At 34.9% G+C, this 17155-nt stretch overlaps 1 protein-coding gene across 2 annotated transcripts in view; it reads right to left on the bottom strand.

Annotated features, from left to right (window-relative positions):
- Positions 1-17155, bottom strand: part of CRPPA (CDP-L-ribitol pyrophosphorylase A) — a 223251-nt gene that overhangs the window by 152437 nt on the left and 53659 nt on the right. For both annotated transcript variants that reach the window (XM_019659886.1, XM_019659887.1), the window contains one exon: positions 1562-1666. In XM_019659886.1, coding sequence (XP_019515431.1) covers positions 1562-1666 — 105 coding nt within the window. The remainder of the gene's footprint in view (positions 1-1561; positions 1667-17155) is intronic.

Raw genomic sequence — 17155 nt, 5'->3', positions numbered from 1 at the left:
TTCTGTGCTGCTGGAGGAAGCAGCGAAATATGAGATTTCACCCCTCCCCCCCAAAAAAATATTGAAACGAATTTGTGAAGATGAAGTGGGAAATTCAAAGAGTACTGTGCAGCTTTCCTTGTGTCTGCAGATCTCAGGATGCCTTTCAAGTTTGCAAAAGGCTCAGGATACCCACAAGAGGTAGATAATCACAGACCCTAAGACGTCGGTATTGCAGCCAGAAAGTGGTGACATGTTAATCGCAATATAACATCTCAGAGTTTCCATTTTGTTTTACGTAGCCTGCAAACTAAGTCTAGCAGAGTCAAAGAGAGTTCTGCAGAAATGTGAGTCTGGATCCTTAACAAAACACCTAATTGGTAATGGCCCAAATCCTCACAATGAATATTGTATATCGCCATCTGAGCCATATATAGAAAAGAATAAACAAAATGAATAAAATGTTTGCCTACTGACTGATGACATTCTGGATATTCTTAAGAGAGCAATAATACTGCATGAATTTTCTCTACTGGGCAATAATTGAGGCATGTCAATATTTTGTAATCTTAGAACAATTTATGTATGTATGAGATGATCTCAGCATACAGCAAGGCCCATCATGTTACTGTGCAAAATATCTAATCAACTCATAGGGCTTCCTGTTTTGTTTTTAAGTCAGTGAGGAACTATGCTTTGGGGTTCATATAATCTTAGAGTAAGGAAGAATTTTTACTAATCAGATTTAGGTGGATGCATTATAAAGATTTCATCCAGTATTTCAAAAACAGCAATATACTTACTTCAAAATTATGCAATGACCTTACAATTCTATTTCAAAATATTATTGTCCAATTCAACACATTCCTACCTAACGAAACTAAGGAGTGTCACACTGTAAAACACCCCCTGGCTCAAGGAACTTACAGTATGATAATTCTACAACCACTTCATTTTCTCCCCAAAGAAAGAAGTTTATCATTAGAAGAGTCAAATCTTACTAGGAAGAATCCTAGTCATCAATGAGGGCAATGAGGCCAGCTACCCAATCCACATGGTCGGAACTATGCAGATATTCTTTCAACTCAGTTGGAGCTCCCACCCCAGGGCTTGGAAAGAAATGCTGCTGTTGTGGAAAGCAGTGTTGTATCCTCAATCCACTTAAGTGCACGACAGCAGAGTAACTGGTTATATGCAGAGTTCAAGGACAAAATTGTGAACAATATATTGGCTAAGTGGAATTTGTTTGAATAAGTTATGTTGAAGTGAATTTCCTTGAAACCCAGCAATAAAAATCATACCATACTTTGATGTCTTAGAAAACCCAGTGAGACCCTTTTAACTCTTTAAATATTATGGACACACACACAAACATACCTTTGTCTCCTAAAAATATTGTTTCTCCTAGACAAAGGAGAAATACCTTTGTCTCCAAAAAATATTGTTTCAGTATGAAACCAAGTGCTTCTATACTACTTCTCCATTTTCTGAAGGGCCTGGAAAGTATTTCAGCTTGTAGAATATGTCTTTAAGAATGACATAAGCACAGACGAGACCCAGAGCAAAGTACCAGCTCCATTACCTTCCAGAGATCAGGTGATCCTTCCACAAGTTTGGCTTTAATGTGACAGTATTTTAGAGCCAAATGCAAACACTCAGTTCCAAATTCAAGGTCATAGTCACTACACTGGGTAGGAAAAAAAGAAAAGAAATTAACACGTTAAAATATAATTTTAAATAAAACTAAATCATTTACTTAATACTCAATTGTATACACAAAAAAGAAGGCCCTAGAGAATGTGCAAGCTCTTTAATTAGCTATCAATCAAGTTACAAAATAATTTTCCCTATGCCCTAAAAGCCAGAAGAAAATAGGAATGTTGCAATCCTAGTTTTGAACTTCCTCAACAGTTTCAGGTGTCAGATAAATGTCACACTTTATTTCCTCCGCTCATCAGCTACCTTTCCAAATATGTTTCTAAAATGCCTGAAGGTACCGCTGAGGATTACCATATCAGGATTTGATTTAACAAATATATATATTCATAAAACTCCAAATCCCCTATCTTACATTTATATCAATTTATATTTGCAGGTCATAGCTCTCTTATTCACCTTAATATCTTAAGTATCAATATATCCTTTTAAAGGATTTATGTTTTGATTAGGAACATGGAAACCGTTCAGTCTTTCATTATGAGAAAAATGTAAAAGCTTCTCATAGATTTAGTAAAATATAAACAACATTTTAAAGCATTTTAAGAAGAACCACACCAACATAATATAATTCAGATGAATAATACTGATTGCCTATTGTTCCCAAGCTTTGTATTAAGTACCAGGATAAATGAGACATGTGTTGTGTCCTCAAGGAGCTCAAGTCTAGAAGGGGAGGCAGATGTATAACAAATATTTTGCAATAGAATGTGACAGATGCAGCAATAGACGAGTACCTAGAAGTAGATAAGGGAATAACATACTTAATTATATGTGACAGCAGCAGGGAAAGGCGCAAAGGAAATGGTCTCTGATTTCAGGGTTTTTTATTTTTTTAATAATGCATTTTATTTAACACAATATATTTCATTTTAAGACTGAATAAAATTGGTGGACAGGGATACCCTTCAGGCAAAGGCACCATACAAAGATACAGAGGTTTTAGACATCTGGTAGCTTTGCATTTTAGAAACAGTACATCCATGTGAGAAAGACAGCTAGAAGGCAACAAATACGATTATGACATTTAGCATCCTTTGCCAATGCTGTTTTATCATACAGGACGTTTCAAAACCCTAACTATATTTGTTCATGAAGTTAATGGACAAGAAAATATAACCATCCATTATACACAGAGTCCCAAATTAACCAGAACAGTCTGTGATTCAATCTTCTACCCTGATGTACTACATACCATGACATATTTCTTATTTTCATTTTTAATACACTATTATGAGCAGTAGTTACATTCAAATAAATTAAGATGAATTTTGGTCAACCTCCACTTTGTAGTTCCCAAATCTGCACACTCTCATCTAGGTGTACGTGAGACACGTGTACAGTAAACAGAGTTTTCTCTTTGACACACAGTTAAATCCCAAAGATGGCTAGCAAGCGCCCTAGTCCTGGCTCTTTCCAGAGACAAGATATTGAACACATCCATGGAGGAGCCTTGAAAGTGCTCACAAAGTGCATATTGAGAGGAGCCCATAAGAACAGCTAGTTCCTTCCCGTCTCAGCCGGTGGGGTAAGAGTACTACTACTTGATGCTGCGCTCCTGCCAGCCATGTGACGGACCAGCCAAGATGGCAACGGCCCGTGAGCTGCATAAAGTCTTTGGGATTCCAGTCACCACGGTCAATGGGAAGCAAGGAAAATTATGGGTCACGTATATATGAAATAAATACCAGAAACAGAGACTGAGCAATCGGCAGAAAGAGCTGTCTGAATTTAACATTCATTGTATGGACTAATATTGCAACTACATAGGGAGGTTTTGGTCATTTTTTTGGCAACAAAACCTTGCTTTTGCAGTAAGTTCAAAAAATTCATGTTTAATGGCAAAGGAAATTCTGAATTCCTGTTTCTCCAGACCATTGATGATGATTTCTACTTTTGTCTAGGGTATGGAAAGCTGGAAAAATTAGGCTCGCTTCTGAACCAAAGAAAAAGCAGATAAACTTTTTCCTGAACTGAGGTCACAGGAAGATCAGTAAGCATTAAATCTAAAAAAGCCATGCCTCCTCCCAGGAGAAAGAGGATGCTATCACCGGCTCAACGACAGCAGAACACAAAAGGAAAAGACTGGGTGCCATACAGGCAGGTAAGAAATCAGCTAAAAATTTCAACGAATTGCTAAATATTGAGTGGAGGCAACTAGGAGAATATAGAACCTCTGGAAGCCACACTCATCACAGGAGTTTAGAACCACTTGCAGTCTCCTCTTCAGCAAACTGCTACTGGGTGCTCATGAACTGGTATAATATTGTTTTGAAGGTCATTGTGATTAGATGTACAAGTATATACTAAACTCGAGGCAAACATGAAACAGACATCTTAAAGATAAAAATAAGAACTGAATAATGATAAGATAGAATCATAAAAACTAAGAAATTAATACAAGGGCAGGCAGAAAAAGAGAAAAAGAACAGACGGAACAAACAGCAATTAATCAGCAAGATGGTAGATTTTAATTAAAAAGTTAATGAACATGTAATTGCATAAAATGTCAACATTTATTATCCAGCACGGGGGTCACAGTGATATTACTCGTCACATCACATGCACACACACACATACACACAAACACTCAGAACTTTATGCCTCTCTAAACTTGGAGCCCAAAATAGTGTAGAACTATGTTCTCCCCAGGGAGAAGTCCTGAGGACACTATAGTCAGAGGTCCCCAAAGCATCATCTATCCCAGTCATGTTATAGTGCAGCTCGCATCAACCATCCCCATCTACAGCACCCACCAAGTCCAACCAATCTCCAACACATAAAAAGAGCAGAAAGCCCAGATTTAATGGAAACCCAAGGAAAACCTCAAACATGAAAGATAGATTAAAAAAGAAAAAAGAAGTATTTTGGAAGAACTAGAAACTATGCAGTTAAAAAATAAGAATTAATAAGCCCAGAATAATAAAGTATTTATACTTATAAAATACGACAGGATAATATAATATTTAAAAGGCTGGAAAACAAATAGGAGAGAAAAGAATAACCAATGACAACCACAATGTCCAATATGGAAAAAACTAAAAAATACAGAAGGAAAGAACAGAAAAGGGTAGGACAAGGAAACAACCAAATCAAAAAAAAAAAAATTTGCAGTAATGAAGAAAACGAGTTTCCAAATTAAAAATTCTTATGAAATAAAGAAGCTAATAGATGAAAATACACCAAGCCCAATTAACAGCAACAACAAAAAGTCTCTTATAAAGAAGCAAAAATCCAAAGTGGTCGAGACTTCTTAATAGCCACAACAAAAATTAGAAAAACAATGAAACAGTTTCTTCATAATTTCGAAGGTAATGATTGTCAACAGAAAACTATGGCCCCAGAAAAACTATATATCATGTTTGAGGACAGAATATGAACTTTTATGAACATTGAAGGTCGCAACAGAATTTTAATTCCTTTGGGCTCTTTTTTTATTGTGTTTTTTAATAGACTTTGAGACGGGGGCATTTTGGTTCACAGCACAATAGAGCAGAAGATACAGATATTTTCCATATACCCCATACCCCACATACTCACAGCCTCCAGAGTGGGACATTTGTTAAAACTGATGAACCTGCACTAATAAATTATTATCACCCAAAGCCCTCAGTGTGCAATAGTGTTCACTTTTAGTGTTTTACAGACTATAGGTTGTCACAAATGTATAACAGTATGTATCCATCATTATGGTATCATACAGAGAGTATTTTCACTGTCTAAAAATTCTCTGTGTTCCTCCTATTCATCCCCAATCTGTCCCAATCCTCAGCAACCACTCAACTTTTTCCTATCTCCATAGATCAGCCATTTCCGTGAATCATATACTTGGAATCATACAGTACATAGTATGTATGTATTTTATGTATTATAAGACATAAAACTTATCAATGTATATGCTCACAATCAGGGAGCACTAAAATATACAAAGCAACTACTAACAGAGCTAAAGGAAGAAACTGACAAAAACACAATTATAGTAGAGTACCTAAATACACCATTGACAGCTATGGATAGATCACTGAAATAGAAAATCAATAAGGAAATATCAGCCTTAAATGACACATTAGATGGACATAACTGACATTTACAGAGCTTTTCATCCCAGAACACCAGACTATACATTCTTTTCTAGGGCACATAAACATTCTCAAGGATAGACTAAATTTACTGAGTCTAGTTTTAGGACACAAAACTAGACTCAGTAAATTTAAGAAGACTGAAATAATACCAACCATATTCTCCAATCACAATGCTTTGAAATTGGAGATTAACTGCAGAGAATGTGGGGAAAACCATGAATACATGGAGATTAAACAAAATGCTACTAAAGAAAAATGGAGTCAAAGAAGAAATAAAAGGGGAGACAAAAACATACAAACAAATGAGAATAAAAATATATTGTGTATTACAATTTTAATAGTTCTATCCTTTCTTAAAATGTGTATACATTTTTTGGCACCCTCTGTGTGTGTGTGTGTGTGTGTGTGTGTGTAATATATATACCATAAAACATAAAATGGAGAAAAAGCCTTTTAAATAAATAGTGCTGTGGAAATTGAAAAGCCACATCCAAAAGAATGAAACTAGACTGCTGTCACCATATACCAAAATTAACTCAAAATGGATCAAAGACCTAAACATAAGACCTGAAACAATAAATTCCATGGAGAAAAGCATAGGTACTAAACTTATGGACCTTGCATTCAGGGAGGTATTTATGAATTTGACCTCAAAGGCAAGGGAAGTAAAGCAAAAATAAATGATTGGGACTATATCAAACTGAAAAGCTTCTGCACAACAAAAAATACCCTCAACAAAACAAAGAGGCAACCAACCAAATGGGAGAAGATATTTGCAAATAACGCTTTTGATAAGGGGCTGATACCCAAAATATGTAAAGAACATGTACAACTTAACAACAACAAAAAACAAACAATCCAATTAGAAAATTGGCAGATGTCTTGAACAGACACTTCTCCCAAGAAAAAAAACCACCAGCATATATATATATATATATATATATATATATACACACATATATATATATATATATATATATATATATATGTATGTATGTATATATATATACATGAAAAAATGCTCAATTCACTGGCTATTAGGGAAATGCAAATCCAAACCAAAATGAGATATCACCTCACACTTGTTAAATGATTATTATCAACAAGACAAGTAATAACAAGTGTTGCAGAGGTTGTGGAGATAAAGGAACCTCATACACTGCTGGTGGGAATATGAATTGGTATAGCCACTTTGGAAAACAGTATGGGGATTCCTCAAAAACTTTAGAATTACCATACAAACCAGCAATTCCTCTTCTGGGTATCTACCCAAAAAGTCTGAAATTTTCATCTGTAAAGATATATGTACTCCTTTGTTCACTGCAGCATTATTCACAGTGGCCAAGACATGGAAATAACCTAAGTGTCCTTTAATAGATGACTGGATAAAGAAAATGTAGTACATATACACAATGCAATATTACTCGGCCATAAGAAAAGATGAAATACTGCCATTTGTGTCATCAATGGATCTTGATATCATGCTAAGTGAAATAAGTCAGACAGAATAATTCAAGAACCATATGACTTCACTCATATGTGGGATATCAAACTGAAAGAAACTAATGAACAAGACAAACAAACAATAACTCATAGACACAGACAACAGTTTAGTGGTTACCAGATGGTAAGCGGGGAGGGAGGTGGTAGAAGAGGGTAAAGGGGGTCAAATATATGGCGATGGAAGGAGAACTGACTCTGGGTGGTGAGCACACAATGCAATACATAGATGATATAGAAATGTACATGTGAAACCTATATAATTTTACTAACCAATGTGCCCCCAATAAATTTAATAAAAATTACATTATATATATAATATATATACACATTATATATATAATATATAAACACCATATATAAACACCATATATATACAATATATATATATATATATATATATATATATATATATACACACATAAGGAAATAAGAACTGACACCTTGAAATACTGAGCTTTCCTATCCATGAACATGGAATCTCTCTCCATTTATTTAGTTCTTTGATTTTGCTCATCAGAGTTTTGTAGTTTTCTTCACATAGATTTTATACATATTTTGTTAGATTTATAACTAAGCATATCATTTTGAGGGGCACTTATGTAAATGGTGTTGTGATTTTAATTTTCAATTCTACATGTTCATTGCTGGTCTATAGGAAAGCAATGGACTGTTATATATTAACCTGAATCCTGCAACATTTCTACAATTACTTATTCTTTCCAAGAGTTTTTTTTCTCAGTTATTCCAGATTTTCTACATAGATAATTATGTCATTTGCAAAGAGAGTTTCATTATGCCCTTCCCAATCTGAATATTTATTTCCTTTTCTTGTCTTATTCATTAGCTAAGAATTCCATTTAGATGTTTAAAAAAAATGGAGAGGGGACATCCTTGCCTTGTTCCTGGTCTTAAGGGGAAAGAATCTAGTTTCTCATCATTAAGTGTAATGTTTGCTGTAGGTTTTTTGTAAATGGTCTTCATCAAGTTGAAAAAGTTCCCATCTATTCCTAGTTTACTGAGAGTTTTTATCACAAATGTGTCCAGGATTTTATCAAATATTTTTTCTACATCTATTGAAATGATCATTTGATTTTTATTCTTTATCCTGTTAATGTGATGTATTGCAACATTTTTTTTTAAGTTGTACTAACCTTGAATACCTGGGATAAATCCTACTTGGTTGTAGTTTGTAATTGTTTACATACATCATTGGATTCTTTTTACTAATATGGAATTTTCTAATACAGATTTATATTGAGAATTTTTACATTCATGTTCATGAGATACTGGTATGTAGTTTTCCTTCCCTGTAATGTTTTTTGTCTGGTTTTGGTATTAGGCTGGCATCAGATTGATTTAGGAAGACCTCCCTCTGCTTCTATGTTCTAGAACAAATTGTAGAGAATTTGTATAATTTCTTCCTAAAATATTTGTTGGAATTTACAAGTGAACCCCTCTGAGCTTGGCACTTTCTATCTTGGCAAGTTATCAACTATTGATTCAATTTCTTTAATAGATATAGGCCTATTCTGATTGTCTATTCTTGTGTGAGTTTTGGCAAATTTTGTCTTTCAAGGAATTGGTCCATTTCATCTAGGTTAAATTTGAGGACATAGAATTTTTCATGATATTTCTTTATTATCCTCTTACTACCCATTGGTTCTGTAAAGGGTCCCTTATTTCATTTCTGGTATTAATAATTTGAGTCTTCTCTCTTTTCTTCTTAGTGTGGCCTATTGATTTTATTAATATTTTCAAAGAACCAGCTCTTAGTTTTGTTGATTTTGTCTACCGATTTTTATTTTCTTTTTCATTAATTTCTGTTCTTTTATTTTTTTTTCTTCTGCTTACTTTGAAATTAATTTGCTCTTTTTTTAAATTTTCTAATATGGATTGTTAGATCACTGGTTAGATTTTCTTCTTTTCTAATATATACATTCAATACGTATATTCCCTTTAAGTACTGCTTTTTGCCCCACCCCAAAATTTTGATGTTGTGTTTTCATTTGTATTTAGTTGTATATCTTTTTAATCTCCCTTGAGATTTATTTTTTGACCAATGTGTTATTTAGAAGTGTATCATTTAATCTCCACATATTTGGGGATTTTCCATCTATCTTCCTGTTATTGATTTCTAGTTTAATTGCATTGTGGTCTGATAGCAGACATTGTTTGATTTCTATATTACATTTGTTAAGGTGTGTTTCATGACACAGAATGTGACCTATTTTGGTGAATGTTCCATGTGAACTGGCAAAGAATGGTATTGTTGGATAACATAGTTCATAGAAGTCAATTATATCCAATTGATCAATGGTGTTGTTGAGTTCAATTATATCCTTACTGTTTTTCTGCGTGCTGGATTTGTCCATTTATAATAGATGGGCATTGAAAACTCCAACTATTAATTGTTAATTCATCCATTTCTCCTGGCAGTTCCACAAGGTTTGCTTCATGTATTCTGAGGCTCTGCTGTTAGGTACAAAATGTTAAGGATTTTGATGTCTTCTTGTAGAATTGACTCCTTTTTCATTATGTAATATTCCTCTTTATCCCTGATAACTACTTTCTCTGAAGCCTGCTCTGGAAATTAATATAACTACTATATTTTACTTAGTGTCAGCATAGCATATCTTTCTGAAACCCTTTACTTTTAATGTGTATGTCTTTCTAATTAAAATGAATTTCTTATAGATAATATATATTTGGATACTGTTTTTTAACCCAGTCTGGCAATCTCTACCTTTAAATCAGTGTATTTTGATTATTAACATTTAAAGTAATTGACATAGTTGGATTAATATCTACCATATTTGTTACTGTTTTCTGTTTGTGGCCCTTTGTTCTTTGTTTCTGTTCTTTTTCTGCCTTTTGTGGTTTGAATTGAGGATTTTATATGATTCCTTTTTTCTCCTTTTTTAGTATGTTGGTTATACTTTCTTATCTTTTCTTTTCTTTTTTTTACTTTTAGTGGTTGTCCTAGAGTTCGCAATATACATTTACCACTCATCCAAGTCTACTTTTAAATAACACTGTACCACTTCATAGGTAGTGTAAGAACCTTAAAATAAATATTCCTAATTCCTGCCTCCCTTGTATCATTGCTGTCATTCATTTCACTTATACATAAACACACAAAATTATATATATGAATATACATACACACACACATAAGAATACATTAAATACACTGTTGCTCTTATGTTTTGAACAGTTATTTGTGAGATCAATTAAAAATAAGAAAACTAAATCTTTTCCTTTTTCCTTCACTAATTCCTTCTCAAAAGCTTTCTTTCTTTATGTAGATCTGAGTTTCTGACTCACATCATTTTCCTTCTCTCTGAAGAACTTTTTTTAACATTTTGGAAAAAAGATATACAGACAACAAATTCTCTCAATGTATGTCTGAGAAAGTCTTATATTACTCCTTTATTTTTGGATGATAAGTTGAAAGAGTAGAAATTCTAAGTTGGTGTTGTGTTCTCTCTCAACACTGAACATTTCACCCCACACTCTCTTATTTGCATGGTTTCTGAGGAAAACTTCGATGTAATTCTTATCTTTGCTCCTTTACAGGTAAGGTGTTTTTCTTCTTTTTTCAAGGTTGTCTCTTGGATTTTCTGCAGCTTAAATATCATATGCCTAGGTAGAGTTTATTTGGCATCAATCCTTCTTGGTGTTCTCTAAGCTTCCTGGATCTTAGGATTTTGTATCTGACATTAATTTGGGGGAAAGTCTCAGTCATGATTGCTTCAAGTATTCTCTTTCTTTCTCCTTTGCTTCTCCTAGTATTCCCATTATGAGTATGTAGTTATTCCACAGGTCTTAGATATTTTCTTCTGTGTTTTTTTTCCAGTTTTTGCTCTTTGCTTTTCAGTTTTGTAAGTTTCTACTGAGATATCTGCAAGCTCAGAGAGTCTTTCTTCACTGTGCCCAGTCTACTAAAATGCCCAAAGGTAACCTTCATCTCTGTTAGTGTTTTTGACATCTATCATTTTTTTATTCCTTCTTAGAATTTACATCTATCTGATTACATTGCCCAGTGACTGACAATATACTGGCTGAGGTCAAGGTCTGTGTGCACCAACTTCCAACTACTCTATACAATACAAGCTTCCTTGACATTTTTCTTCACTTGAACAACTAATTCCTGTAGTCAAACCTGAAAACTTGGTTTTACCTCTACCTGCACCTCCTCTGAATTTTCTTTTTCTCTAACTCAGTCTCTCACCAGAACTGCCATCCATCATTTCTCTTACTCTCTACTCTCATTAGAATAAACTTGACCTGTTATCTCACTGAGGCAACCAACCCTGTAAAATCTCCATTTGCTCTTGGTTAGAAAACCTCCATTTACTTAGCCTGTCCTGATCAACCAGGAGACTATGGTTGAAAGCATGAAAAATTTTATTATGAACACCTCAACTACCTCAATCTCTTTTTCCACCCATTAGATCTCCTTTATAAACTCCAACTACAAATTAATCATATAATCTGTTTACTTATTTTATGAATGTCAGTTCATATATTAACAGTTATACATGTACACAGCTTCAAGAAGCACATATCCATATAAGAATAGTTATGAAAAAGTTTACCCCACCTTCTTCACCCTAATTTGTCTTCCCCAGAGGCAATCATTTTCCTTCTAAATACATACCAATCTCAGTGGCATGTGGCAATAAACTTTTCTCACTCACACAGTTGTGGGATGGCGGAGATGACTCTTCTTCCAAGCTGCAGAGCTATGGGTTGGCTGTGGAGGCTCTGATCCATGGGTTGCACTCTGCAGGCCAAACTGGAGAAGCAGCAACCAACCAGAGTATGCTTTTTTTAAGGCAACAATAGAAGCACAAGAGGGCAAGCAGAACAGCACAAGCGCATGTAAGCCTCTGCCTATATCACATCTGCTAAAATCCCAAAGAAGTTGGGAGGCCAAATTCAGAATCAAGGGGCAAGGAAATACACTTCACTTGCCAGGAGGCCATGGCAAGAGTGCAAAAGGAGAACACTGTGGCAGAAGACGGACGGATTGGGATCGAATAGTCTACCTATCACACCATACCGCTAAATAACATACTTGTGATGCTGCCTCGTGATTTTCTAAGTTGGCCATCATCTATGGAAGAAGAATTTGCCTTCTTTCCTCCCAGCCTCACCACAATACACACTAACACTTCCCATTCCCCATCCCTTCTGTATCATAATTTTGGTTGAATCAATATTGAGTATTTACATCATTGACTATATAAACACCACTCACTGCCAAGTCATATATTATAATATCTTTCCTGCACAAGTTCTTGTTTTCCCTGGAATTAGAACTTATCTTTTAAGTGTTTGGTTTTCTATATACATACGAATCATTCAACGGCAAATACTTAGCTATTTGTCTAGATCTATTCTCAAGATGTTCAGTCACGTAAGGCATTTTGCCAATTTTTTTTTTTCCTGAAGAAGTCTTTTCCTTTTGAGTTGTCTGATTTTTTTCAACATGGGCTGGCTGTCCACTGCCAGCCACATAGCTATCATCCTAAAAACTCCCTATATCATCTTAATCTTCGTCTCTCTCCTGTCACAGATCTCCCATCTCCTGTGTCCCATATAATCTTTCTTGATTCGACTCCCTCATTTTTGTGGAACAAATCCTCTAATAGCTTTCTGAGAAAGGGAATATAAGAGATAACTTTTTTAAAACCTCTTTTTGTTGCATAGTCCTTTGATATTTTCTTCCCTCTGTTTTCTTTTTTGGAAACTTTTGTTATTGAGTTTGGCTTCCTTTGCTTGCACATCTAATTTTCTTTTGTTTCTTATATTTTATTTTGTTGTCCTACAGGGGAGAGTTCCTCAGATTGATTTTTAACCCCAGATCTTTTTTATTCTCTAAATTTTTATTTTTCTAGCATTCTGATCTTATTTCATGTTTCAAATAACTTTTATCTCTGTAATGATAGTAACTTTTTTTTTTTTTAGCTGAGCCATCCCGCCACATGTTGGTAGCTCAGCGGCAGCTCAGCTCAGACCGGGAATTGAACCAGCGACCCTGTTGCTCAGAGCTCGCACATTTGAGCGACTCTTAACCAAATGAGCCACTCGGCCGGCCTGATACTAACTTTTTAAAAGTTTTCCTCTCCCTATATATTTGCTGCTTCCACCATATTATTATTTTGTTTCTTTTGGTCTCTACCTTCCACAGTAAGTGCATTCTTTACATGGTATGCTAATACCTGTCAGCTTATATTTAAGAGTGGAAGATGAAAAAGCTATTAAGCAATGAGCACAGAGGTGGAGTTTCCGTAGGGTAAACTTTACTGTCGGGTGATGGGGTTGAGATATTTACTGGAGAACCTCTGAGGACAGTATTTTTAGGTATTTCTTCTTAGATTGAACAGATTACCCAAACAAAAGTCTTCCAGTTTCTGGCCAGGAGGGAAAGCCATGCTACCAGAATGCTGGCTGTTGAGGGGGAGAAGTGGCCGTGAGTTTTCCCATTCGGCAGAGAGTATGCACATGGTCTGTTAGTCACTGTTTTGGGCAAGGCATTCATTGCCCTAACTGCATTCAATGTTCTCCCCAGATATAGGGAGTACTTCACCCCACCTTCCTCTGTAGGAGGGAGTGGGAGGCCATAACGTACAGAAAGTGATTTAAGGATCACACTGCTTCTTAAATAGTTTTCAGCAAACCCACCTCATTTTGTCCCTCTTCACTCAGCTCTAGAGGTACCTGGTGCCATGACGTCCTGAACTTTTTGGAATTCTACTGTAGACAATTTTAATTCTTAGCTTTCCCTACAATTCTTTTATAATTCAGCCTTCAGAGATCAACTGTGTCAGTTATTACTCACTCACCTGCTCTCCTGCTATTTGTTTGCCATCGACCCCTCTCTTAATCTTATTCTTACAGGTCCATGTTGGTTTTAATCCCTTTCTAGTAGCTTTAATAAGGTTTGAATAGTGGGTAATGTTAAGTACATGTTCAGTATGTTATCTTTACCCAGAAACAGGAATATATGCATTCTAATTAGATAAATAATTCCAAATTATCTTCTATAAAGGTAGTTTCAATTTCTACTCCCATAAACAATGTACAAAAATGTAGCAGAGTTGTTAACTTGAGGTAAATGAATAGGACTCAGAGGGACTGAAAAAACCTCTGGGAAAAAAAATATTTTGTGTATAATGTGGTTATTTTTCTGGGAAGATATTTCACAACTTTCAGAGCTTTTATAACACAGACAATAAAGTTAGGAACCATTGTTTTATGGTAATTATGTAATGGTCTATGGCTACAAATAATCCGGTTACATATCTATCCTTCCAGCTTTAAAATCATTCACAGTATTATTTCTGCAAGGCAGCTTGGGAAGCTTGCCCAACAAAGAACAATATATACATTAGAGAAAAATTAAATCAAAGGCATGCATGCACAGGTTTCTCACTCTGCCTTTGTAGATCCATGTTCAGGCTGTTTCAAGTAGAAACAAAATAGCCTATCTTACAATAAGGTAAACAATGAACACCTGCATTCAATTTATCACCTGAAAATCAAACTAGGAGCATTTTGCATACAGTTACATTGTTTGAATTATGCAATGTATTTTAGAATTGCAGGATAGAGTGTTAACCAAGAATTTTGTTCTTACAATATATCAGGTCATTTTATGAGTAAATAAATAGTTTCAGAGTAAATCCATATGAGACTGATAACATAAATTCAACCCTCACTCTTCAGGAAACAAAGTACAAATGATCTGGCGAAGAACAAGGTTTCTTTGGGTACAAATTTTCAAATAAGTTTACAAACAGTTACTTTTATCAATAATTCTAAAACTGTATTTTTAGCCATTTCTATTGAACTTCACAATTAAATATTGTCAAGCACAATTAAAACCTGAGTTTCACTAGAATATTTCACTCTTCTCTCTCATATATCTTCTTTGAAATAATGAATTAATCAAAAATTAGCATTAAAATTTAAAAAAAATATTAAGATGTTGCCCAGAAATACACTGAGTAGACACATCACACATACGTAATCGAGTCCCAATGTAAACAACTAAGGTAAAAACTGAAAACCCTATAGCACTTATCCAATCCCAGAGATAAGGACGTTTTAATTCATGCACAAAGAACTGTTATCAGGCTGTTGCCATAATCTCAAGAGATCATGAGAATCTCATATAAATCCAAAAAATATAGAAAAGGGAGGGCCCAGAGCCAGAAATTATTTCAGTAGCAACAGGATTGGTGATGCCATTACTCAGGTTGGAAGATGTAGAAAAAAGAGGTCTGTTGATTAGGGCTCAGTTACTTATTGATTAGGTGTAAGTTACCTGTAGGACATCTAATAAAAGTGCTGATAGGAATTATAAATATACGCTCAACATTTATGGGACAAACATGAAAGAGAATGGTCAGAAAAGCTGAGGAACATCCATCCATTTACTGAGTAAATGTTTATGGAAATTTTGCCAGGCCCTCTGTGCACTGGGAAGGATGAGTAAGACCGGGGAAAAACATACAAGCGAAGGTAACACAAGGACAGCAATACTGGAGGTTTGTTCACAGACTGGGGAAACTGAAGCAGAGCCACGAGGATTTCATGAAATCAGCTCTAGTTTTTTTTGTGTTTTTTTAATTGACACATTATAGGCTGCACAGAATTTGTCCTGAGTTCAGTGCAAGCAATTAAAATTATAGCAATCTGCTATAAACCCACATCTGACCATGATCTCAAGTCCTTTTTGACTAAAAGTATAGCTTTAAAATTAGCACACCTTCTACACAACTTGTCCAGTAGCCTCTTTTTGATCCATTCCTTGTATTAATCTTAGTATCTTCAGCTTTCTCTCTTGTTTTCTCATATCTCACATGATATTTTCAAATCTTTCTTGCATGTCTTTCACCCTTGCAATCTAATTCCCCCCAGCATCAACTTTTGACTTAAACGTTATCTATGAAACTCTGTGGCTCCTTTGCTTTGTAAAAACTCTGTTCTGTACAGTCTACATCCTTAAATTATAACATAAGTCATAACTAAGAGAGCAGGACTTAAAGTTGCCTGAACACTAAATCATCAAGATGAATACTAACTAAAAAAAAGCTTTTAGGCAATAAAATGGAACAAAGGGCCGATATGTGCAACAACATAGATGAATATCAAAATCATTATCCTTTAGTGTAAGAAGCCATACACAACAGACTACATACCTTTGATTCCATTCATATGACATTCTAGCAAAGCAAAAACCACAGGGAACAGAAAACATGTCCATGGTGGCTTGGGCCTGGGGATAGGGAAAAGAAACTGACTGCAAGTTTGGCCATATGATTTGCCTTATCCAATAGACCAAGGTAGAAATGACAGTGTACCAGTTATAATTCTAGGCTTTAATAAGCCTTGCATATTTCCACTTTTTTGTACCTCTGCCATCTCCATGAGAAGAACATGCATAGACACACTGCTAATCAAAGAAGGATGAAAAGAAAAAAATGGAACAGAGCTGACCAACTTACATACATCTACAGTGCAAAGCAGAGATACTCAGCCACGTCCATCCAAGATCAGCAGAGCCAGATAACCCACAGATCCATGAACATAAACTGAATACCACTGAGCTACTTTCTTCTTGGAGAGTTTATTACACACCATTTGTGTACCAATAGTAAACTCATGTAATTGTTGAAAAGGTTCTTTAAAATTAGGAAAAAATTAGGAAGAATTCAATGAATAAAGCAATCTATAATATACTAAAGTAGCTCAACACAAAGAAATAAACTACAAAAATATGCAACAATAGAAATGAATCTCAAAATCATCCCGCGATGTGGAGTAGAGTGTGGGAATGGAGTCAATGGAATTTTAAGAGATAA

Source organism: Hipposideros armiger, unplaced genomic scaffold, assembly GCF_001890085.2.
Source record: "Hipposideros armiger isolate ML-2016 unplaced genomic scaffold, ASM189008v1 scaffold_305, whole genome shotgun sequence".
NCBI lineage: Eukaryota > Metazoa > Chordata > Mammalia > Chiroptera > Hipposideridae > Hipposideros > Hipposideros armiger.
This window is presented reverse-complemented; position numbering and strand designations above follow the sequence as displayed.